The 27,405-nt window shown below is 31.1% G+C and overlaps 1 protein-coding gene and 1 pseudogene across 1 annotated transcript in view; both read right to left on the reverse strand.

The window, feature by feature from the left end:
- Positions 1-17,016, reverse strand: part of THEMIS (thymocyte selection associated) — a 162,702-nt gene extending 145,686 nt beyond the window's left edge. Inside the window, exon 1 of the mRNA XM_039881075.1 lies at positions 16,757-17,016. Within this exon, the coding sequence (XP_039737009.1) occupies positions 16,757-16,847 (91 nt within the window). The 5' untranslated portion in view covers positions 16,848-17,016. The remainder of the gene's footprint in view (positions 1-16,756) is intronic.
- A 7,514-nt stretch (positions 17,017-24,530) lies between these two features.
- LOC120618321 (uncharacterized) lies at positions 24,531-24,649 on the reverse strand (annotated as a pseudogene).
- Between the last annotated feature and the right edge of the window lie 2,756 nt (positions 24,650-27,405).

Genomic DNA, 27,405 nt, shown 5'->3' on the forward strand with positions numbered 1-27,405 from the left:
GCATTGTCAAGGTTTGTGCTTAACAACAAATAAATTAGTAATTTTTAAATGTAAGCACTATACTATAGGCTGTCTGAATCAATGATTCACGCTTTTACCCCTTACACTTTACAGCTGAGATAGCTGGGTGTCGCTGGCCCTGAAAATTCCATTGCCCAAAGTCACCTAGGGCCAGGAATAGTAAATGTGGAGTATTTTGAAGATCTTTCTAACAAAGCCTAATGGGAGATTTGGTGTGACTAAGGTTTTGTAAAATTTCTTTCCATTCCTGATGCCTCCGTGAGTCTTCCCCTAACCCAAGGGGCAGTGCTCTGCAGAACAAGTCCAGGGAGTTGTGATCTTACCAAGGTTTATGAGAAGAAGAATTTCTCACATTCTTTCTCCTCATCCTAGATTTATTACTCATTGTCACTGCTTGGGAGAGAGAAAGCTTTAACATGAACAAGTATGTATAACAACTTTATTAATAATCTATGATTATAATGAAGATTCAGGAATAGATATTGAGTTATATCATTTGATTTTAAGACCTAATATTATTAGTGTAAATTATTTGTTAAACATCCCAAATGTGTTAGATATTGCATTGTCACTCCTTCCAAGAAGTTTAAATGTTATTTGAGAAAAGAGGTCTTTTTCTTTTAATGCAGTAATTGACTGAAAGAAGTAAAAATAAATGGATAGGTTATATTATTTATCCTTTTTGTTTCCAGGTAAAAGTTCTTAAAAACTCTAATAGCTATTATAGACAATTCCAACTTTATTTTAAATGTAAAGACATTAAGACATAGGAATTCCACATTTTAAAACATTTCCACTTAAATCACACAAAACAATTTTTGGCAGCTATTTTTCTCCACAGCTTTTAAAAATAATACAGCTTATCTGAACTGCTTTTGCTTATTCATAATGTATCTTTTTCAGGAATTTTTGTTAAAATAAGTCCCACTTTAGCTAAATTTTAGGGGGAAAAAGCATACCATTCAAGCACACACACACAAATGCCCTACTTTTACAATCATTTTACATATTAAAACTTTAAATATTTGATTCTTATTTTTAAATGTAATGCTTAATTACATTAAAAAATAACTTCTTATTGATCTGTAGCTTATGGCCTAAAGGCATTCTAGAGCCAAATTATACAGTAGCTGAAGTATCAAGTCTTAGATAAAAAAATTGTTCTAAAGTTTTTATTGAGAAAAAATTCAACATCATTTCAAGCAAGATTTTATGCCTTAAAGAATGAAGCCACAAATGTAGTTTTTACATATCATCAAATCAATATAATTTTAATATATTTCTTAAAATGAAAATTTAAGTTTTCCAAATTTTATTCTCATCATCATTTTAGTGTCCAACCATATACCATTGACACAAACAGAACAAATTTAGATTTATTTAATAAGTCTTATCAATTTTACATTTGGGAATATAATAAGTTTTTCTTAATTTTAAAGTTTAACTATAAAAAGTTTTAAATTTTTAACATCTGTGAACTTAGGTTGTCATGAACCTCAAAAGCAGTTTTATAGCAGTGAAGCTCAACAGAACATATTGTAAACATGTTGAAAAATTCTACTATGGAAATTTAATGCTTGTCCTTAATAAATCTTTATAAATATATGTTCATGTAGGAAATATTGGTGGTGTTTTCTTTTAGCTGAAATTCTTTTTTTTTAAATGTGACAGGCCATGTTTCATTAGACTTTTACATGATTTCATTTCTCGTGGTTCTGTATGACTCAGTATCAATGTCGTAAATATGCATTAAAAAGTGAAAAAAAGTTTTTTCTTTGTCTGAATATTTAAAGCCTACAATATATGAGTAAATACAAGTTGAGTACAATACTATAATTTTCAAATTTGTCCTGGTTTTAGTAGCTAATTAAATTAAGTCTGAAGAAAATTAAATTCAATTAGCCATAAAATAATTATGTTGGCATTAAAATGGGCATGATTTGTTGCCATGTGAACTTTCATAGATGCGTTGAATCCATAAGACATGTTTATATAATGCATAATTCACTAAAGATCATTATTCAATATACTTATTCAACCAGCCTTAAAGTTAATACTTCAATGTCATTCTTATCAAATTGCAATTGTGATCAGTAATAAGTAATGTTATTAAAAGATAAAACATTTGTAACTAATACTGGTTATTTCTGGTGCACATTTACTTTAGCAACTCAATTTGTGTAGTCAAACTTCCATTAGTAAATGGTTATATTTCTTAAAAACATTGGTGGCTCTGTAGTGATTGAATTCACTGTAGGGTGCTGTAAACTTTTCAGATGGGCAGAGCAAGAATTAACTTTACTATAAGTTTTATTCCTGGGGCTTGTGTAGGTGATACAGCAAATAGGTGAAATTGAAAATAGAAATAATAATATCACAAGATATTGCCAGGGATTAAATTTCTTTATAAATATAATGAATTAAGTAATTTAAATAAGATTAAATGTATATGTGTACATATTTACATATGAATACTAAATTTCTATATAATTGAGCATGTTATATTATTTATCCTTTTTGTTTCCAGGTAAAAGTTATTAAAAACTCTAATAGCTACTATTAGCTCCTTAAATTTTGACTCAAATTCATCTAGTAAACTTCTACTAGATCTAATCTACTCACCTGACATGATTATTTTCTTTTTTGCCTTAAACATTTCAGAAAATCTTTGATTTTTTTTATAATTTTCAAGTTATTTACAATGAACAAGTTTAACTTTTGTAATCAGGAAAATGCCTAATTATAATTATAGGAAACTTTTACAAGTTCTTATCAAATACGGAATAAGTTCAATATCCTATTATAGTTCAAGAGCCATTTAAAATATGACCACAAATTATCTAATTATCTCCTATACCCTGAGCTGTTCTTGGGTCATATTTCACATTTTCAAATTCATATAACCTTCTAAACACTTCTCTTTTTTTCTAAAAATTTCTTATTTACCTGCTTATTATTTCTATAGGTTGCAAGAGCAGCAATACATATCAATACCTCTTCTTAAGCTTTCTCTGACTTTTTGGGTGGTAAGCTGTGCTCTTCATAATGTTCTCAAAATAGTTTATGTTTATTAGAGAAACTTTCACATCGTATCATAAAAATTGATTTAAAAAAAAATCTATCTCCTTTAACTGTCCTATGGAGTCCTTAAAGGCAAGAATCATACTTTATTCATTTTGTAGAAGGATGAAGAAAATATCAGAAAGAAATGAAAAGAAATAGATAAAAATTTTAAGAAATTATTTCTATGATTTTAACATATTTTGGCAGAAAAAATATATAATATTTAATATATTCAAAACATGGTACTTAAAAATCTTACCTTACAAGAGGGGAAACTCATATTCATAGCTAGAAACACTTTTTAGCATTATATTTATGGGCTCATTGAAGCAAAACTATGATCTGACTTTTGCAAATGTGTGCGCGGTTTCATCAGCATTCTCCTTCTTGATAAATAGTGAAAAGAAATGGCTCGTGATGTCTAAATATATTAGTGAAGAGTTCTAGCATTGTTTTAGTTGTTTTGCAAATTTAGATTAACATCTCTAAATTTCCAGTTCTTCTAAGAGAAAACCCTTGCAATGTCCAAAAAAACCATATATGGTACTCCACCATTTCCTCTGTTAACATTTCTGATCACTCTCCCCTCCTTCCAAGCTCACTTGTTTCCTACTTTTTCTGATATATATCAACACATTTCTGCCACAACTTTTGATTAAGATGTTCTCTCAGCTTGGAAAGTCATTCACCCAGATATCTGTTTTGTTAACACCCTCACCTCTCTCCACTAGAGAAAGTCAGTTCTACCCAAATCATTCTCAGCATGCTTTGTAACTATGTACAAAATTGGTTAATTCTTCCATTACTTGGATTTAAGCCTTTAGAAAATTCTGGATAACGCAAATGGAAATTACATCTGAAGATAAGAGGTAAAACTCTTCTAAAAGAAAACTGTGAGGTAAAGGGTTAACTCCATGGACTTGGGGTGCTGAAAACCTACACATTCCAAAGAAAAGAGGAGCCTTGACAGGGTCCTGATAGATAACATCTAACCGTTGGAATATCCTGACAGATAAGAGTGTTTTTGTATATCTGGCATCTTGGGTCACACCAGATAATTTATGCTAATAATGTGATTTTTGTTGAATGCGTATATTTGTTCATCTGTTGGTTCTGGATCATGCTGTATCACTTGACCTCTGGAGGGTCTGGAGACTCAAATAACTAAGATCATACAACTACTCCATGCCTATGCAACTGCTCCAATAAAAAATTTGGACACGAAAGTCACAAATGAGTTTCCCTAACTGGAAATATTTTGTCTATGTTGTGATACATCATTGCCAGGAGAATTAAGTATTGTCCATATGCCAGAGGCTAATTGGTAGCTCATTTCTGTTTCTTCATGGACTCTTTTCTATAAGTCTTTTTCCTTTGTTGACTTTAACCCATATCCTTTCCCTGTAAAAATCTATAACACTGAGTAAAACAGCTTTTCTGAGTTCTGTATTTCTAGAAAATCATCAGAATGAGAGTGATTTGGGAGACTCCCAATATAAAACACAGGAGGAAATTTTTGTGACCTTGAGTTAGGTAACATGATAACAAACATGAGCACTAAAGAAAAAAAGAAAAGATAAAGGCGACTTTATCAAAATTTAAAACCTCTTGCTACAAAATACATTAAGAAGATAGAAAGACAAGTCATAGAAGAAAATAAATATTTTCAATTGTATATCTGAAAATATTTGCAAACGAAATGCTAGAATGCAGAAATAATTCTTATAATTCAATAACAGAGACAATTAAAAATGGGCAAACAATTTGAAGAGACATTGTACCAAAAATAAAACAAGTTGCTAACGAGCACAGGAAAACTGCTCAATGACATGATTTATCATTGAAGAATGCAAATTGAAACTACAAAAAGATACCATTAGTTATTATATAAAAGATAGACAATATCAAGTTTTAGTAATAATTTGGAGAAACTGGAATCCTAAAACATTATAAGTGGACATGTAAAATGGTTCATTATTCATAATATCTCCAAAGGAGAAATTATACAAGTGTCATTTAACTGGTGTTGGATAAATAAAATATAGTATATCCATACAATAAAATACTATTTATCGATAAAAAGAAACAAAATACTTACACATGCTACAACATGGGTGAACCTCAAAAACATTATGCTAAGTAAAAGAAGCTAAATGCAAAAGACTATTTATTGTATAATTTATTTTAAATGAAGTGACCAGGAAAAGCTAATGTATAGACAGAAAGTAGATGAGTGGTTGCTTGGGGCTGAAAATGTCAGTGATGATTATTGGCAAGTAGCTCAAGAAACTACTTTGAGGTGATAGAAATTATCTAAAATTACTGGTGGTTGCACAATTTTATAAATTTAGCAAAAATCATTGAATTGTACACTTATAATGGATGGATTTTATGGCTTAGAAAATTATGCCTCAATTAAGTATAAGAAAAATCTAATGGGAAAAGACGGAAAAAAAAACAAAACAATAAATAACAACATGGAGTGTAAGAATGAGGAGAAAGGTGCTTTGATACACCAAAAAAAAAAAAAAATGAAGAAAATAAGGAAGACATAGATTAAATGGAGGAAGTGTGAAAATTTTGCAGTATGGTAAAGGGTGGTCAGGGTTAAGACTCAGAGAAAAAGGAGTTAGACAAGTTGATGTCTGGCAGAAGAGCTTTCCAGTCTGAAGGACAGCATGAGCAATACTTTAAGGTGGGAGCATATTCCCAAGTTTGAGAAACAGTGAAATGGCCAGTGTGGCTGGAAGGAGAAGGAGATTATTAAACAATAAAGTCAGGTAAATAATGGGAGCAAGGGAAAAATATATAAAAGGCTTTATTACTTATTGTAAGGTTTTTATTTTGGAAAAAAATTGGAGAGCTGTTGGAGGATTTTTAACTGAGCTGCATCATGATCTGACATACAATTTAAAAGCATGACTCTTTATGCCATGTAGAGAATAGACTTTAGGACTAAAAGAGTAGAAACGGGGAGACCAGTTAGGTGGCTACTTTGATAATACTGGAAGTAAATTATGATGACTTGAATCAAGGGGAAAGATGAAGGTTGTGGTGAGTAGTGAGATTCTGGATAAAGCATGAGGAAAGAAATTTTGACATCAATTTTTTTCTCTTTAAAAGTTAATTTGTACTTTTATAAAAATTAAAAGAGACTACATCAAAATATGAATAGTATTTCTTTCTGTTTGATGAAGTTATTGGTAATTTTCTGTTTCTGCACTTTCTAACTTGCCAGCTGTGTGCATGTATTACTTCTATAAAACAAAAATATTATTTCAATATCTGGTTCATTAAACAAGATCATAATGCACACAAACTTTGCTTTTTGTCATATGTTAAGTCAATACCAAAATGGTTACATATATGAAGAGAGATAAATGGTCATGTTAATTTGAAAAGTTGTCAAAGAAGCAACAGATGTTTCCTGAATACAGAATGGTGAACTCACTTTCTTGTGAACATGTGGTAGCATTACTACTCAAGTAATTTTTCTGGCATTGTATAACTCTCTCCAGAATATGTCTGATGTCTAATTTTTCAGTACAGTGTCAGCAATAACACATATAACTTGTTTCAGTCAGAGAAGTTTAGGTTATGCTGAAATAACAAACAACCTCAAAGTCTTACCAATTTAAACAGTGTAGGTATATTTCTTATTCCACTACATGTTTAATACAGGTGGATGAGAGCAGGATCTCTAAAAACTGTAGTCACCTAGGGACATTGACTGTCAAAGGCTCCACTTTGACATGGTCTACCAGGATGAAATATGTTAAATTGTGAACTGGTTCTTAAATCATCTGCTTCTAATGATATACATTATATCTGCTCTCATTATATTGGCCAACGCATGTTCCACGGCTACAAAAATATTGAGAAGTGCAATCCTATGATGTACTCAAAAGAAGGTTAAAATGGAATAAATGAACATAATTTTTTTTTTTAATTCTTCAAATTTGTTCCTTGGCTACAAACTTGTCTTTCAAAGAATTGAAGATAGTACAATGACACATTGGTCATGTTGTCTATGCTGTATGTCATAATTCTTCATGAGCCAGCTTACAGTTAGATTAAATATCTGGGATTTGTGATGGCTATTATGTTATCTCCCAACAGGGCTCTCTAAAGTGAGCGAACTATCTCATACAGTATTACAAGATGTGAGGTAAGAAAAGAAAATATTAGGTATTTAATTCATATTCATTTCAGTATAAAAAATGAGAAAATTCAACAATACTACTATATTATATAAAGATTTTCTAATATCTAATTTAAACTTTGCTAGTATTTAACATTTTAAAATCCTAATTCTTTCCCTACATCAGATGGGCACATGACATGTACAGTCCACAATAAACTGAGACAGACTGAGAATTCCAAGAAATGAGAATTAAAAGAAGTGTCTTAATTTATTCGTTTATTTGCAATATTTCCATATTATAAATTTTATGTGCATCAAGTTGATTTAATAATTAATATAGTCTCATTTAACTATACTAACAAATAGAAAGTAACTTTTCAAGATACCTTCAAAGACACTTGAGAATTGAGAATCGAATATTACAGAGCCTGTCGAGAAGAAAATGTCAGATTTATGAAGATTATTCAAATATAGATTGATAGCCATCAACATTAATGATAAATCTGTTCTAAGTATATATTACATATGATGTATATATGGTGTATAGTGGGCCTTTATAAAAGCTATCATTCAAAGCTAGTACTGAAAGAAATAAATTAGAACCGTGTCTTTAAATCACTATCACATAGTATTAAATCAACATTTTATAAATATTGAAGTATTCAGTAATAAAAATATTTAATATTTTCAATATTTTTCAGTAATATTGCTTTCAGTAAAATGTATTAATTTATTATACTAAAGTTAACTTTTATGAGAGAAAAATGGATTTTGTTATTAATAAAAATTGATTATTTAAAATATTGTTAATTTTATCTTTATTTTTAGTCTTACAATTTTTATTATTATGCAAGCTTTAGAATGATCATAAATATCAATATTAAGGGTAAGTCATCATTTTTTTTTTAACTGACAGGGTTTGTGATCAAATACAGTCCCGATCGATTAGATAATGGATGAGACATTCCAGCCATGAGCTCACTCGGTGGCCAAAACTGGCTTTTCAATTGTCTACTTGAAATTTCTACTTGGATAAATAACAGATTTTTATATTTAACATGTCAAAACAGACCTTTTGCTTTTTCTCACCAACCCTCTTCCTCCCATGCTCTTCACAATTCTGTCAAATGCACAAACATTTATCTAGTGGTTTAGGTCAAATCCTTTAGTGTGGTCTTCTCATGCATATATCAAATTCATTAGCAAGTCCTGACATTTCTACCTCCCAAAAATATCCTGAATTGGTTATTTCTCTTTAAACTAAATCAAGTTACCATGATCTCTTCTGGATCACTGCATGATCTCCTAATGCATCTCACCTAGTTTTGCCCCACTCTCATCTATTCTCCCCAGAACAGCAAATGATCCTCCTAAAAAGGACAATCAGGTCCTGTCAATCTCCTGCTACAAACTAGTCATTGGAAGGTCTTACAAAATTTAAATTCCTTGAAATGCTCTTGCCCAATCCTTAAATATCTTCTTATAGACTTTCCTCTCTGATTTCTTCTATATGTTTGAGATACAGGGATATTTTTCTCTTCATCAAACAAACTAAGCGACTTTTGTTCTTCAGATGTTTACACTAGTTGTTCACTCTGTTTGAAACACTCACCTCCCAGAACTTTTCTTAGCTGATTTCTTCTAAACATTCAGGTCTTTGCTCCTAAATCAGCTCTTTAATGTGGCTTTCCCTGACCACTTTATCTTACTTGCCCCTATATACTTCCCCAGATCCACACTGTACCAAGTATGTATTCCTATAGCCTTCAAAGCCAACAAAACTTGTGCCTCTCCACATCCCTAGCCTCATCTCCCACCATCCTTCCCCTCAGTTGCTCTGTTTTATGCTCATGGCCTCCTCCTTGTTTCTTAATTAGATGAAGATCATTGTTATGTCGTTTCCACTAGCTCTGTCCTCAGAAGGAATGTTCTTCCAGACAGAGCTCATTTCCTTAGTTTATTCTGGTCTCTGCTCAAATTTCAGGGCTTTGCTCTCCTCTTCCATTGTAATTCTAGGCTCTTGAACACTGCCTGATAATGTATTACTGTAATTTACATAAGCTATTTCATGCTAAGGCTCACATAATTGCGCATAAAACATGCTGCTATATTCATTCTGGTATAATCATTATTTTGGGGTTTTTTTTTGTAATTATATTTAAGTTTATTTCTAGAGGTCAAATGTTTATGCACATTATATGTTGATGCATATTTCCCAATTGTTACCTAGAAAGTCTGTAACAATTTACATACCCACCAACTGTGCTTCTCATTTCTGAACATTCGTGCTTATGTTTGTTTTGTGAATCTTTTTAAGATCTGTGACCTAAAATATGATTAAGAATGATTTATTGCTTTATTTGCATTTTATTGTTAGTAAATTAGAAAAATTTTTATATGATTCTAGTGTGTAAACTGTCTTTTCTTTTTCCCATTTTAAAATTTTACGTTCATTTTTCTTTGTTGTTATTTAATAATTCTGTATACACTTCTATATTTACATGTTCTCTGTTGTATATATTGTGACTATTTTCTCAATTTGTAGTTTGACTTTTATCCACATTGATGTATTTTGGTTTTTTTTTTAATAAGGAAGTTTTCTATTTTATAAATTCAACTTTTTCACTTTTAAAATACCTAGTTAAATATTTTCTATGGTTTTTAAAATGTTTTTATTGTTAACGTTTTAATTTTTAATTTTTTTTTCTACATATTTGTTTTGGTGTATGTAGCAGTAGTTGAATTCAAAGTAGTTTTGTTTTACTTTTTAGAAATGGTTGCTCAGTTTTCCTCATAATATACCAACATTATGGTAATTATAGTAGTCATAATAACAACACATAAGACATACTGCAAGATTTCTAAGGCCAGTCATTTTGCTAAATATTTTATATACAATACCTCAATTAACCTTTATATCAAAATTCAGATATATGATTAGGCCTATTTTTCTTGAGAGGGACTAAGCAAATGTTGAATGTTGAATGTTATAAGTTGACCATGGAATCATTTCTTATTTGTAACAGCCAAGAGGCAAAGACCTGAGTTTATAACTCACAGTCCCATACTACATATCAAAGGACAATTTAATAAATGCTGGAGCAGCATGTTATTGATAGTTATATTGCCTATTATCACTGTGGTTGTAATTTGAGAGCATTCAGTCCAGTACCACAGAACCTTACATGACTTCATGTCAACTTTCAAATTCTCTCAAATCTAACTTTCCCCAAAAATCTGTCATGGAGTCATCACCACAGGGTGAGCGAAACCTGGTTCCACTGCCTGCACTATATAAGAAGCAGAAAGAGGATGAAAATACATTTTCTTGTACTTTAAACAAGAAACGCCAAAATATTGAGAAAAATGCTTAGAAAAAGATATTCCTGGAAAACTGGATTAGTGATATTATTATTTGACAAAATATAACTTAATGAAAAAATGATATAGAAAAAAGTATGATAATAGAGTAAAAAGATATAACCCTCATTTGTGGTAGCACATGCAATAATTCAGCCTCAAAAATATGATCAAACAAAAGAGAAATGAGGAGTGAACTAGATAAATGAATAAATGTTGAAAGATTGTTTTTGCGTAACCCTCTCAGAAGATTATAGGTAAAGCAGACAAAAAATAAGCAATAAAAGCAAAATCTGAACAAAACAAATAAAAACTCAAGTGATTTGATACATATAGAGATGTTACACCAAACAACAAAATATATGCTTTTTGGAGCTAGTATAAAATATTTCCAAAGTAAGACATAGTTCATGCCTAAAGTAAGGGAAGCTTCAATCAATTTGAAAGAAACTATTGTTTTCTAACAACATACAATAAGATTATCAATTAAAAGCCAAAGAATAGCTAAAGGAGATCCTATATTATCAGTAAATGAATAAAATAAGCCATTGGATTGGAATGAATAAATTATACTTTAAACTGAGTAATAGAGAAAACACTATATGGAAAAATTTATGAGAAACAGTTAAAGAAATATTTAGAGCAAAAAATATAGTTTTAAGAACATTTATCAAGAATCGAGAAATGTTTTTTAAATGATTGCCTATTTAACCTAGAAAGCTAGAAAAGGAGTAAGGGAGCAAAGAGAGAAACAACATAAAATAATAAATATCAAGTTAGAAATCAGTATCAGAAGCAAAACAATACAGAGTATTAACAAAAACAAATTCTAATTTTCCTAAAAAATTCCATGTTTAGTAGTTCTTACAGGGGATCCTACTAAATTTTAAGGAAGAGTTTAAACTCCCCCCCATTTTTTTGTAAATTACCTCAGAAAATACAAAACAACAAAATCTATGTAGTTCATTTTAAGAAGTTAGTGTTATGTTGAATCTAAAACAGAGGAGTCCATTAGCTCATTTCAATTATTATTAAATACAAAATTCTTAAATATAATATCAAACGCCTACATTGTATTTTGAAAATATATATATATATAATATGAAAGAGTTCTTTGACTCAAAAAATTTTTAAGGGTAATTTACATTAACAAAATAAGGAAACCAAAACACATTATTATCTTAATCAATATGAAAAAGTATTAAGTTCAATATCTATTTATTATGAAAACAACTAGAAAACAAGGAATAGATGGAAATTTTTTTAATTTAATGAAAGTTAAATGCCAATTTTAGAATATTACACTTAATAGAGAAATTTTAGATGCATTTTCTTTACAATTAGGAATAAGATGAGGAATCTTATTATTGCCTAACATTGCACTCAAGGCCCTGGCCTACACTATAAAGAAAAGAAAAAGTAAACAGTTGTAAAACATAGTAGGGAAAGACGCAACTCTTATTATTTTCTAATTACATCAATATCTATTTAGGAAAACAAATGAGATAAAAAAGATAAACCATTATAATTAATGATAGAGTTTATCAGTACTGCTAATATTTACTTGCATTTCCCACTTCAGTGATAACCAGTAAGAAAAAAGAATTATCAGTCAATATAGCAATACATATACACATGCGTATGTATGTGCATTCTAGGAACTCGGCTAAGATACGCAAGATCTCTATAGAGACATTTTATTAAACTCTAATAAGTGATCTACAAGATGGGATTTTATTGAGTTTTTTTGTTTGTTTTAATGAGAAATAAATTATGCTCATGGATGGGAAGACATTTAAAAAATTAAAATAATTAAAAATATTCGTACATTAGAAATTCCATTTCAGAATGACTTCATTTGGAATTCTATAAACATTTAAGTAAGAAGTAACATCGAATTTGCACAACATCTTTAGAAGAATAGAAAAAGACTCTACCCAGGAAGTTTCATAAGTTCAACATAACTCAATACAAAAATCTGTCTAAGATATCACAAGAAATAAAAATTTTTAGTTAATTTCATTTTCTGAAAGAGATACAAAAATCCCCCCCAAAACACTGGTAAACTAAATTCAATGTTATATGACCAAATTGGTTTTATTTTGCAAGTTAAATTCTTGTTTAATATTTTAAAAAATCAATGTTATATATATGTTACATGTAGTAGTCATAAAAGTTATAGAAAGAATATTTGAGAAATTATATATTCATGATCAAATAAAATTATTAGAATATTAGAAACTTTTTTTTACTTAAATGTTATATTTAAAGATGAATTATTGAAACTTTCTATCAATGGTTGTGAATAAAAATAGAAGTTCCTTTATCTTTATTCTTATTCAAAATTATACTAGAAACACTAGCCAGTTCTTAAACTGAAGAAAAACAAAAAGTATAAATATTAAAAATAATAAATAACATCTATCAATATTCACAGAAAACATAAATGTGTACATAATATATCCAAAATAATCTAAAGATATATTCTTACAATTCAATGAATACAACAAAAAGAAAATGAAAGTTTCAAAAGATGCCATTTATAATGAAATGAAAACAATCAAATAAGAATTAATCTGAAAAAGAAGTGTAAGAACTCCACACACAAATACAAAAGTTATAAAATGAAAAGAAAACTATATAACTGGATAACTATATGAAGTTCATGAATCAGAAGACAATATGATGCCAATTTTCTCCAAACCAATGCACTGGTAATCAAAATGTCAGGAGAAGTTTTGTGGAAGTTGATAATTCTAAAATGTATATGAAAATTCAAGCTGCCAAACTTGAAGGAGAATCATAAATTGGGGTACCTTATTCCATAGTAGTAGAGAACTAGTAGTTCTCAAATTGGGCTGTATGTCATATTCATCAAGGAGATTTTTAAAAATTTGATAGTGATACCTATCTCCCATGTAAAAAAAATTCTTATCTCTTGAGGAGAGACCCAGGCACCTATAGTTTTAATATTTCCTGGTGTTTCTAATATGCAACTAAGTTTGAGAACCACAGCTCTGTAACACATTATCATATATATAAGTTATACATTATATTGGTGCAAACCTACATTAATTAAGACAGGGTGAAATTGATGTAACACGAATAGTAATTACATGAATGAAATAAATAGAAACTGTGGAAAGAGATGCAGAAATGTATGGACACTGTTTATGACTAATGTAACAGTAAGAGCGAAGGAAAAAGGCAGTTTTTCAATAATAGTGACTGTACCAATTGACTCCGTAGAAGAAGAAAAATAAGCATTGATCTAAACTTCAAATCATATACCAAAAAAAAAAAAAAAAAAAAATCAGTTCTAGGTAGATTGCAGATCTTAAGGAGAGAGTAAACAGATAGAATCTCTGGAATATAAGAGAATATCTTCATGAATTTAGGGTAAAAAAATCTCTTTGACAACACATAAAAAAGTAAATAATTATAAACTGACTACATTACTACTAAAATTAAAACTTCTATTAATCTGAAAAATGAAATGTTAAGTTATAGACAGGATATTTGCAAAACAGGTATCTGATAAAGAGTCAGAAATCTCAATATATATATAGATATGTACATATTATCCAATCAATAATAAAAGTTTATAAAATTCAATAGAGAAATGAGTAAGAGACATCAACAATGTCTTCATGAAACAGCATCTCTAAAAGGCCAGTAAACATATAAAATGGTGGTCAATCTCATTAGTCACCAGGGAAATGCAAACTACAACCATAGCTATCACTACACTCTAGAATAATTAAAATTATGAAAACTTGATAACATCCATTGTTGCCAAGGACATAGTTAATTGGAGCTCTTATATACTTCTGGTGGAAATGCAGATTGGTATAACTATGAGAGAAATTTGTTTTTCATTACCTACCAAGGTTGAACATGCACATACCATATAATATGGCAATTTAGTTTATTTATATACACAGTCGAATGCATATGCATGATATGCATGTGAACACACACATACAAGAATGCTCATAACAACTTCAAACTGGGAATAATTCAAATGCCCATTAGTAGTAGAATGGATAAATAAATTGTAGTATATTCATTCAATGGAATATTATACACACTGAAATGAATAAATTATACAGAACAGCATAGATTGATTTTACAAAGATGACGTTGACTATATATGTCAACCAGAAAAGGATACATGCTATAATTTTTTATTTATATGAAGTTTATAAATGAACAAAAGTCATAATAATGGTTATCTTTGGGGAAAGTGATGAATAATGATTGAGAAAGAGCACAAGTTAAGATTTCTAGAATACTTTTAATTCTTTATTTCTCGACCAGGGTGATGATTACATAAATGTGCTTACTTTGTGAAAATTCCTCTAGTATATACTTTTTTCTCTTAAAATATAACATAGTAGCAAAGTATTAAAAGATAAGCACAGTTTGAACACATGGAGAGGCATACTATGTCTTTTTGTAAGACTTAATATAAAAATGTCAATTCTTCCCAAACTTATAAAATCAATCTAATTGAATACAAATTCTAGTTGAATATTTTAAGTAACTAATTGATTTCTTTAAAAACATATTTGAAAGGTCTCTGAATAATTAAATCAACTTAGAAAAAAGGAGCAAAGAGAAGGTATTGGTCCATACATTAACTATATATTGACATTTATTCTGGAGCCATAGTTACAAAAATAATTGGGAAAAAAATAGACTAATGGAATAAAAGAGATATTTCAGAAACATACTAATCCAGATGTGAGCTTATAATATGATTTAAAGCAGCAATGCAAATCGATAGGGAAAGGATGCTACCTTAATAAATGGTACTGGGAAATCAGGTTTATTATATAGACAAAACTAAAATTGGATCCCTCTGCACCTCATAGCAAAGTGTCCTCCTTTCAAAACTAAATGTAAAATATACGACTGTAAAGGTGAAATAAAATAATATAGGAAAATATCTTTTTAACCTGGACATGAAGACTTCCTATGCAAAGCCTCAACAGCGCAAAAACCATGAGACAAAATAATGACTTAGGCTGGCTTATGAACAAAGATATATTCCATAATATTGTATAAATGAAAAAATGTGTTCTGATTTCAAATAATCAATTTACAGATGAAGTAAACAAAAGCCAACATTAAGCTGGTGACAGCCTGCCCCAAGTGTGTGTGTGAGTGAGTGTGTGTGTGTGTGCACGCATGTGTGTGTATTTTGGCGTATTTATGTGTGTGTGTGTGTGTGTGTGTGTGTTGGATCTGACATTTGTCAATTTTTGTTTTATTTCATAATATGATATCTAAAACATTGTTTTGTTTATGAACAGAAAAGATTTGTCTACCAGCAGTTCTTTAAGTTACTTTTCCAATAGTTTTTCTGTATCTAATTCTACTATAGCCTCAATTCTAGCACTCTTATGACTAGAAATATATATTTTTCTAGAAAACAACTCTTTGTCTTACACGTATTCAAACTAACTGCTTAAAGATTCCAGAATACATATTATAGGCTTTTCCATTCTTTTACTGAATTAACATAGTACGTAACATCAAAATACACAAACTTCTTATTCTATAATATTAATTGAATTCTGACTTTTTAACGCAGATTCTTAAAAATTATCTTGTAATTGGTAGACATTAATTTCTACACTTTCAAATAAAAATATAATTATTTAAAGAATTAAGAGTTAGGACCCTGTGGAAAGAGTGGGAGAAGCATTGACATAGGCAACATTGAGAAGTACTTAGCGTTTAGTGAACTGTTCTTTTTATATACACTGTATTTTTAATAGTTGTTTTTGTTTTAGGAAAAACTAAATTTAATTTTTTACATTCCAGAAACATAAATATAGATAACTCGACTTTCATTCTTTCATTACAACCAATTTCTAAAAGGCAGAAATAACTTATCATTCATGTTGAACTACTCGAAGGCCTACAAAAAGCTCAAGAAACTTCCTTCAGTTCCTTGCCCCTATTCATGCCAGAGTTCTATCTAGTCTCTCCTTTCTCTGACCCTTTTGAGTCTTGACCCTCAGTTAATCACTTTTTCTCTTTTACATAACTTTTCCTTTAACATAACTCATGTGTTGTATTAAAATTTCCTCCTCCAATTCCCAAGAGTATACACTTTGTAAGCGTTTCTAGCCAGCTAAGACATAAGAGGGTGCTTACCTTCAAAATAGATGCCTGATTGGATTTCTAGGACCCTAGGGAGGGTCCTGAGGTCAAGGGTGTGGATAAATTCTTCCAGTGACAATGCCATTGCTGAGGCTTGGGTATTGTGCAGACCTGGGACTTGACAGAAGTTTGTGCCTTCCAGTTGTTGCTTATCTGCAGTTATAGCCCCTGCTCATCATTCCTCCTTCAGGCAGGCAGGGATGTCACATTTGAGCCCAACTGGGGTGGAGTAGCTTTTTGTGGGGAGTACAGTGAGGAGGGAGGGAGGAGGCAGGAGACAAAAGGTGTTAGAGCTCTTTTTGTTCTGGTTGTGGCTTCATTTCCTTCTGACACTGAAGTAGAACAGGATGGGGGGTGGAGTGAGCATATCTGAACAGACATTGCCTGTAAAATGAGAGTCGATAAATAGCTCGCTGTCTGTTGCCAGTCCAGGTGTGCACACAGCAGTGGCAAGACTGTTTGGGGTCAGAGTTCCTTGTGGCTTGTTGACCAGAGAACACAAATGCAGGACTAAAGTCTAATCTTAAAAATGGCACCATATTAATTTTTCACCTCTTTAGTTCATTTCTAAAGTTTGGCTTTGTGCCTTATTTGCATACGCAGTGCTTTTATATTAAATTTGGTTCTGAAAGTGTTTTGTGTCAGCTCTTTTCAGAAATCTGATACTCTGGAGAGAGAGGATCGAAACCACTTTTTATTCTTCCACATTAAAAATTTTGCTGAATCTTAAAAAAGAATGGGAGAGGGGTATAACATGCAAAGTGATACAGTAAATTAATTCAGTAAGTTAATATGAAATATCTAATCACCACGCTATAGTGAAAGTATCTAAATTCATTGTTAGCAAACCTGGGGTTCCTGGGTTTAGTTCTGCTTTTGATTTACAGATTACTTCAGCCTTGTCTTCTCTGTCCCTCATTTGTCTCATTTATTAAATTGACAAAATGTAGGCATCAAATAAATTATACAATTTTTTCCCAGGCTGAAATTTTACAGTTCTGATCCTATAGTCCAAATTTAGAGGAGAAAATGCCCAAAGTCAAAGGGAGCAAGAGAAACCCATGAAAACAAATTTTAAAATCCTCCCCCTCTCTATTCTTTCTGTTTAGCTGAAACAATGTTTTAGAGCTAGATTACATAACTCAAGGTGATATTTTCTAACTCTCTTTAAGGGTGAATAAAGGAAGACTGGTTGGTATACATACAAGTGAAAAATGCTAAAGTGAAAGAAGCTACAACTTCTCCTTATAAATTGGACTCCGGGCTTCCTATCTAGAAACTGTTTAGTCTTAGGCTGCAGAAAGCATAGCCAGATAGAGAGGGTCAGACTCATCCCAGCTCCACCATACCCTTCATGTAAATGACCGAGGAATAAAAATACTGCTTTATTTTGCTATAGAGCTTTCCAAACCCTTTTAGCTCTTAGAATCATATTTGATATTTGCAATAATGTACCTGGCTTCATTTCTTTCTTTACAAGACTAGAATTTATGGGGTCATGTCAATAGTTTTTTTACCAGTAGCTTCTACTTCCTCACTTGCAACCTTTTGCCTCCAAATCTCCCAAATTTGGTCATTTTGCCCAACAGTATATCTTACATGGTTGAATAGGTGAAAAATTTTGCTGTGCACTGCTCCTTAAAAACCAATTATTTGTTAAAATTGGTGTCACAACAAATTTCACTTGATATCTAATCCAAACTGGACTTCACTTGATTTTGTATTTTAATATTGCCAAGTCAACCTCCTATCCTATTAGCCAAAGAATTCATTTCGAAATATCACCAGTATTTTACAATTATCTATGCTACTCCTGCTTCTTCTTTTTCAACAGATGATTCTCCTTTTCTGTTACAATCTGCTTCTTTTCTATCCCCAGGCTTTGATAATGACACTACCAATCTTTTAGTTTCCCGAGCCAGAAGGCTGTGTCATGGGTGATATCATCTCCTGTATCCAAATCCCTTATGAACTATTGATGGCAATATAACATATCACTCACTCTATTCCTGCTCTGTATTCCCACCATTACCACTTTAGTCCAGATCATAATCACTTCCGACACTGAAGGTAAAAAAATCCTGATGAACACCAAGATAAAATTGACAAATACAACTATTGAGAGGGTACTTGAACCACCAGGAAGTAAAATGAATGATTAAAGTTTAATAATTAAAATAGCAGACTATTGACAAGTCAGAAATAAACCAGAATATAAAGAATCATTTACTATATGAAAGAGGTGAAATTCTAAAGTAGTAGGGAAAAATATTTTATTTAAATCTGACCAAGTCAGAGCAACTCAAAAAGTTAATGATTTTTTAAGGAACAGGAGAGCTATCGGGGCAGCCAGGACTTGAGAGGCCAATATCCTGAAAAGTGGGGAAACACATGAGGGGAGCCGGATATTCTGAACTTCTTTTCCCCTCAAGGCACTCGTGCATTAGTAATTGGTACCAAGAAAGAGGTGGAGAAGCACAGCAAAAACAGTGGTTAAAGAGGAGAGAAGCCAAGTTGAGTTTTCATCAGTTTCACATAGCTAGGAAGACAAAAATTGGAATTTGGGACTTTCAAGCATACAGGGAAACTCAGAGAAATGAGTTGCTCAACACTACTTTTACCCTTCAGAGTTTTGCCCATTCAGAAGCAGTATAGGGTTGATTGTATGAGACACCAGTTAGAAAGTGATTGGTAAGAAACTGAAGAAACCAAGTACTGCTTTCCAGCAGTCTCATATTTCTGTAAAGACAGGGCCCACCAAGGAGAGGGAGGGGTTCCATCTGGTACACGCCCCATACTTTCAGCTGGAGCCTTTGAAGGCTACTTTCTAAAAGAAAGAATTGACTATATAAATAGAACAGGCCTTACAAATATTGACGCCCAGAGGAAAATCAATTCAATCCTTGACTGGATTAAGCTCATCTGTCCTTTTTTGGCTCCTGGACAAAAGCAAAAGTAGATCTTAACATTGGAGAAAAATAATCAGAACTTCTATAACTTTAAGTGCAATGTCTAGGAGTTAATAATAATAAATACCTCAGAAATAGAATTATTAGGCATGCAATTTAAAATAACTTTGATTAATATGTTTAAAAGACAAGAAGAGTAATTTCGGAAGATAACTGCCATTTATAAAACTATCAATGAAAATTCTAGAGCTGTAAAATACAATATATGAAATTCAGAATTCAATAGTTGGATTTCACAGCTGATTGGACTTATAGTAAGAGAAGACTTTTGAACTGAAAATAGGAGAGTAGAAAATATCTGCTTTCTACAAGATTAAAAGAATTAAGAAAAGATATAGGGGACATTTCAGCCATGGTGAAAAAGTCTTTACTTATGTGTACAATGATTACTAACATGAAAGGAGAAAGAGAGTAGAGGGAGAAGCAATATTTTAAGAGATAATGACTGAAGATTGCCCAAAAGTGAAAAAGACATCAACCCATAGATTGAACAGTTGCCAAGAAAGCCAAGAAGAGTAAATACAAAGAAAAGCATACCAAGAAACATTATACTAAAACTTTTAAAAACCAAAGACAAAGAGAATATCTTAAGTGAAATCTAAGGGGAATACAATTATCACCTTCGAAGAACCAAAATAAAACTACTGTATAGCTGACTTATCAATAAAAAATAATTAAATCAGAATACAATGGAATAGAATTAAAATATTGAAAGATAATAATTACCGACTCAAAATTCTACATTCAGAAAAAATAACCAATATAAGTAAAGGTAAAATAACTATATTTACAGACAAACGAAAACTAAGAAAACTTGTCATCAATTGACCTGCACTAAAAACAATTCAAAAAGGTATTTTTTTCAGGCAAAAGGACAATGACCCAGACAGAAAGGTAAAAATGCAAGAAAAAATGAGGAAGGTAAATTTCTGGGTAAATTGAATATTTATTGACTCTATAAAACAATAATGACTTAAAGAGTTTAAAGTAAACTATGTCTGTGTAACCTATATCTAGTTCATGCAATATATTGTATTATGTAATAATAATGCAAAAGAAAAAACTAGTAAATTAGTGGAAATGTTCTAGGATTCTAGCCTTCTAGAGAAGCTATAAAAATAACCATTAGCATTAGACTGAAATAAATAAAAATGCATTTTATAATGTCTAGGCAAATCACTAAAATATAGTAAATGAAATAGTAAAATTAATTTTTGATCAATCAAAAAAAGGCAAGGAAAGTAAGAAAAAGAACCTCAAAATAGCTAGCAAATAGTAAGATGGTAGACAAATGAAAATATGTTCTTTGTTGAATTAATCTAAATTAAATAAATATACAAATATATATTAAATAATTTAAAAGTTCAAGTAATAAACTATTATTGACAAATTGCATTTAAAAAATATATGTTGGTTAAACAAGGTACCCCTTAATATAAGTACATAAAAAGTCAAAGAGTAAAAGGATGGAAAAAATTACGCCAAGAAAACATTAAACAAAAGAAAGCTCATGAAACTAAACCAGTATCAGATAAAGTCAACTTAAAGAGAAGACATTATAGAGATTAAAAGATACATTTAATAATGAAAAAGTGATCAATTTTTAAGGAAGATATGGCAGCTTGAAATTTTTTGCACTCAGTAACAGCTTAAAAATATCTAAGGAAAAATTAACAAAACGAAGACGATAGAACCCACCATCAGAGTAAGAAACATTTACATATATACTCAATAGCTGATATTATAACCATATATTTAATAAAATCTATACTGCTGAGGGTACAGTATATAGTCACTGCATATACTACAAACTGATGTGATCTATATTGAAGTCAATTTGAACTTGTATTTCTACATTTAAACATAATCAAACACAAAGATATATTTATATCATTAATTGAAGCATTTATTACTTTTAATGGCAAAAAAAGGGAAAGGAATCTAAAGTACAAGAATGAAGATTATTTACATCCATCGTCCACATGATTGTATGCTATGCTACCACTAAAAAGTGTGTTTTCAGAGAAAAAATTGTTGACATGAAAAAAATGCTAACAATATAATGTTAAAATGCAAGGCTGAGAAGCAGCACAAAAATCAAAACCTAACCATAAGTACCAGATTTTACATTTTTAATTAGCTTAAGTGTTTTTATTTAGAAAATTGAAAATATTGAGTCAATGAAATAGTGTTTTCTTTTCTTGAACAAATACAGATTACGTGTTTAACTCTGTAACTTCTAGCACCTTCTTTGCACTGTTTTCACCCAAGCATCAATTACTCTATTTTCTTTATTTTATCTTGTGAACACTTTTTACTCCTTATCTAGACTTCATACCCATGGCCATGCAGTTTTCCTTGAAATACTTTCTTTACTTGGCTTCACTAATTTTTCACTAATTTTTTATTCTATTTTTCTACTTGCTTCTTCTCAGTCAAATTTGCAACCTTTTTTACTCTACCTTTTAACTATTTCTATATTCTCACTCACAACATTTGTCTTAGTTATTCAAATATAATTTCTATTTTAAAAGTAACATCAAAGGTAACATAAAGCACTGAAAGGAAACAAAGCTGTTTCATCTCCAGCTTGTTGTTGTCAGGAAAGAACACAAGCCCGATGGTATTGGTTGTTCGAAATTCTCAAGGAAAAATTATACTGTTGTTCTTCTTGTGAAATCACCTTTATATATTTACAACTAATTCTGATTTTTTTAAAATGATGGCCAAATTATTTTTATGTGAATTACTTGATCGTTACTAAATGTTTACAAATTACTCAGAAAAAAAAAAAGCTAGCCAAAAATAAATAAATCAAAGAGCTGCCTATACCTGTATGATGATGTCTGCTAAATTTGTTTCTCTGGTCCAAAGTCTTTCTGAGATTCAGACCTTTTGGATATTTGCAAACCTTAAGTTCAATCTGCCCCCAATTAATTTTATTACTTTTGCTTTCTCCACCCCCATCCCCCTCCACCATACACACATCCAATATCTGCCTCCTCTTCCAATATTCCCTATCTCAGTAAGTAGCACCACCCTCATACAGCTTTATTAATGACACTTTCTGCCATCTTCTCTAGCAATCACTGAGGAAATCCAGGTCCATTGCTGGGATCATTCTCAAGTTTTTTATCTCTTCCCAAGTTCTACTCTTCCTGTGTAATGAAGACCAGCACCATCTGTTGCCTATAAATATAAAATTTTTAAAAACCTCCTTCCTGACCATGAAGCCTGAGTAATCTTTCTAAAGTATGAATTTGACCAGGTCATTCCCCTTATTAAAACTCCTCAGTAGCTTATTCTTCAGCGGTTATTACGTGGAGTCTCTCCACTGTAATAAGTAAATTGGAAGTGACAGAAACTCAACTCATTCTTCTCAACAAAACCTACGGCCCAAATTGACCCCTTTATAAGACCTAACATTCTGTGCGTGGTATTTGGTCCTTTCTTTTAGGAAAAGAAAAAATAAATACTTGCGGTGGAAGCTTTTGTTCTCAGATTAGACTTTACTAAATGTCTAAGGGCATGTCTCTCAGAAAGATGCATTTCACATTATTCCAATAATTCAAACATGCTTTGAAAGTTCCTGTTGAGAAAAATCTCTGAGTTTGCTCTTCAATATTTTTACTGAAGAGCTGAGGTAGACCTTACCTTAAAGATACTGATAGAGTTACAGTTAGTATCATTTCCAAAGATCTCTGCTCTAAGAGAAGTAATAGTGGAAAAAAAGAAGAAAAAAAGAAATATAAAGAAAAGCTAATAACAAAAAATAAGCTTTGCATAAGATGACCATTCCTTTGCTAATCTCTCTGTAGCTACTTTCCTAAAAAGCAGAACCAGCTGAATATAAAAAAAAAAAAATAAGCAAATAAAATAATAAAAACAAAACAAAACAAAAACTGCATAAACTACAAATCCGGGATTTAAAACCAATATTTTAATATCTGAATATGACATAATATTTCTTTGAATGAAAACTAAACTTCAATTATTTTGACTGGTATCTACATCTTTTCATTTTCTAAACTTTCTCCTCATTGTTTATTTCTGGAAAAAAAAAATTAGGCCTTCCCTAGAAAATAGAAATCACTCCCTTATTTTGGCTTAACTTAAATATGGAATTTATTGTTTCAAGTCGTTGATGAGTTAAGAAGCAATTCTAGCTGCAGAATAAACTGATCTAGGGAATCACACAATATCATCAGGGAATTAGGCTCAGATTTCTTCCACATGGGTTGAATTTCAGGGAGATCATACTGTTGTGATTTCTGGCAACTCCATACTTATATCTTCAGAGATGCAAGTGCAATGAAAAGAGACTCACTTCTTGTTTTACCAAGTAAAGTCTCAGGATAAGCTCTAATTGCTTCAATTTGGATCTCGTATCCATCTCTCAGCCAATCACTGGGATGGAGGAAATGGAATATGCTAGTTTCCCAGGTCAGTTTCATATGCTCTACTTTGGATATTTCAGGCTGTTTCCCAGCTAAATCACAAAAATAGGGTTGAGCGAGAAGAGGTCTCAAAGGAAAATCAGAGTACTATTACCAAAAAAAAAATCAGTATTTTATAGGCAAAATCATAGTGTGCCTGCTGCAAATATTCATAGTGCTACATGCCTCCCTATTTTCAGATCACCCTGTTCTTCCATCTCCAACTGGAGATATAATTATGTACATTTTTAATGTATGAGTATGAATTACTTTAATAATCCAGAAAGAAAATTAAAACCTACTATAAAACAACCTATTTATCTTGTCAAAATCCACATGGGCATATCTTTTTTTTTTTTTTAACTCCTACAGCACGTGGTCTTCCTAGATGGTCTCTCATCCAAGTATTAACCAGGCCCAACCCTGCTTAGCTTCTGAGATCAGAAGGAATTGGGCTTGTTCAGGGTAGTATGGCCGTAGACCACATGGGCATATCTTAAAAAGGCAAATCATAATTTCTCACCTTCTCCAATGACTTTTCATATAAGTATCTTAGAACCTGTGAGTGTGGGCCTTCATCATGGCCCCATTTTCAAAGAGGCCTCTGCTTCCTAACATTTTCATTTTCCTTTTAAATGAAGCTTAATTCAGGGCTCTGATTTCTTCCTAAGTAGGTTTATCGTCCTGGTCATCCTTTTTCTACTCTAATGCTTAATTATTCTTTCATCAAACATTTGTCGAACTTTCTTCTGTGCCCGTCATGATACAAGGCACTGAAAATATAAATAAGTCCTTAGAGAGGTTGCATTTTAGCAGACCACATGCACAAGTTGGGAATCACAATCCAATATATAAAGTTCTCGACTAAGACGAGCAGGCTACTTTATGGGGGGAACACCCAGAGACTTGAAGAGTTAAGAATGGGTTTCCCTAAGGAGAGTATTGCTGAGGTTAATCTTAGAGCCTAAAGGCAAGTAAGTGGCCAAACCTGCTCACCTTGTGGAGGTTTTATTCAAATGGATGGACTTTTCTTTTGCTTGGAGTTCTGCCTATGTCCAGATAGTGCAGAGCAGGAGCACAGGTTGAAATATGAATCTTGCTAAGAGGAATGATGAGAGTGTTGGCATCACCACATGAATCCTATACCAACATTTTTCCTTGCCATACAACTCAAACCCTTTTCTCAGAACCATAATGACGAATCAAAAATAAAACCCTTTCACTCATAAAAGATATCTTTCCAAATGGTGGAGGTTCTGTGATATAACTAACATTTTCTTCTGACAGCTATGTAACATTATTTAAAAACTTAACTGCAATATGACTGTAAAATGGATATTCCCAGTTTAACAGTTCTTTTCTCTTTTTCACACATTTGTTACATCTGAGAGATAATCAAGATGTCATTTATGTTTCAGTATGGTAACATCTTAGTGTCTCTGAGAGACAATTCAGATCTATACATTTGTAAAAATAAATTTAAAAAAATTTAAATAATTTTTTATTGAAAATTAAACACTAATAAGTTTCTAACCTCTTTAAAAAACCAGGGCTTATATTTTTAATTTCAGACCTCAAAATAAAATAATATATTAAATATAAATTATATTGTGAAATGAAATATATTATTAAAATAAAATATTAAAATATATGTTAAATGTATTTATTTGGCAAATTTATCTTAGGTATGAATTTTTTTTTAACCTGTCAGTTTCTTGAGCAATAGACTTTTTGCTTAACCTGAAAGATATAAATAAGAAATTGTTTAAACAATTTTTTTTTTTTTTACCTGATGTTGCTGGACTGAGTCAGGCTGGGAGGTACTAGGTGACCAAATCTCTGTAATATCAATAGCAAACATACCAATATAAAATAACAATTATATTTTTTATATATATATATATAAATATATGTGTGTGTGTGTATGCATCTATCTATCTATCTATTTATCTATATATATGTATACATAAAATGTTAAAGAGAGGAGAAAGGTGAACGATGCAGCTTGGTTGGGATTTCTAGTTCTTAAAATATTTTGATAACTGAGGAACAAATATACTTTGCTCACTTGAAAGATAAGCAACACATGGCTGAGGTCATTATGTCTCTCAAAGTTCCCCCATCTTACAAACTAAGCAAATAGTGCGAATTTTGCATATTTGACTGAGATCATTTTTAAAGTCAAAATTGTTATAGATCTAGTGACAAGAAAGCCTGGGGCAGGAACTACTTATGGAAAGAAGCCAATATGTCGAGAAACTACATTCTCCTCTTCTACCACTCCTCCCATCTCACAAAATAAAAACCTCAAGGAGACTGAAACAATTAGCAATGGGAGAAATGTATAGATTCACTTTATAGAAAAAGAATGACTTTAGATTTCATTACTTTCTAGTGCATCCAATTTTTTTTGTATATGTGAATTAGCCAAGAATAAGTGAAGCAAAAGCCTTGTTATAGATGATAATTTTTCACAAAGATTTGTAGTCATAGTTCAAATTACATTCTCAGTGACTATGTTTTTCAGTTAAACTGTGAGAGAATTGCAACCAGACTCATCATTTTATGAGCTCATTATTTTAGAAGATGTATTTATTTCATTCTTAGGAATCATGAATTTATCTTCGAAGTTTGTTATCGAGAAAGAAAATTCTTGATATCATAAGCAGTTATAAGCACATTATGTGAGTATTTGTTTTCTGATGGTATGTAGTCAAAAGTAGTTTAATATTTTTATCTATTTCCCACAACACTATTCCTAGAATAAAACTGTCTGAATAGAATAAGGCACTGGAGAACCTTTTCCTACTATCACTATGCCTCAGAGAAGATATCAGAGGGCTTCACATTTGAAGTGAAGTTTAGAATGTAGAATAGATTGTAGATTTACAGAAAAGGTACAAAGATAGTACAAGCATACCTCAGAGATATTGTGGGTTTAGTTCCAAACCACTGCAATAAAGCAAATATTGTGGTAAGGCAAGTTACTTGAAATTTTTTTGGTTTCCCAGCACAAATAAAAGTTATGTTTACACAATACTGTAGTCCATTAAGCATGCAATAATAGCATTATGTCTTAATTAAAAAAAAATACTTTATGGTTGAAAAATGCTAACAATCATCTGAGCCTATTGGGAAAATGGTGCCTATAGAATTGGTCAACACAGGGTTGCCACAGACCTTAATTTGTAAAAAAACACTATATTCATGAAGTGCAATAAAGAGAAGTATAATAATA

This window comes from Pteropus medius, unplaced genomic scaffold (assembly GCF_902729225.1).
Source record: "Pteropus medius unplaced genomic scaffold, Ma_sr-lr_union100, whole genome shotgun sequence".
In the NCBI taxonomy this organism is placed as follows: domain Eukaryota; kingdom Metazoa; phylum Chordata; class Mammalia; order Chiroptera; family Pteropodidae; genus Pteropus; species Pteropus medius.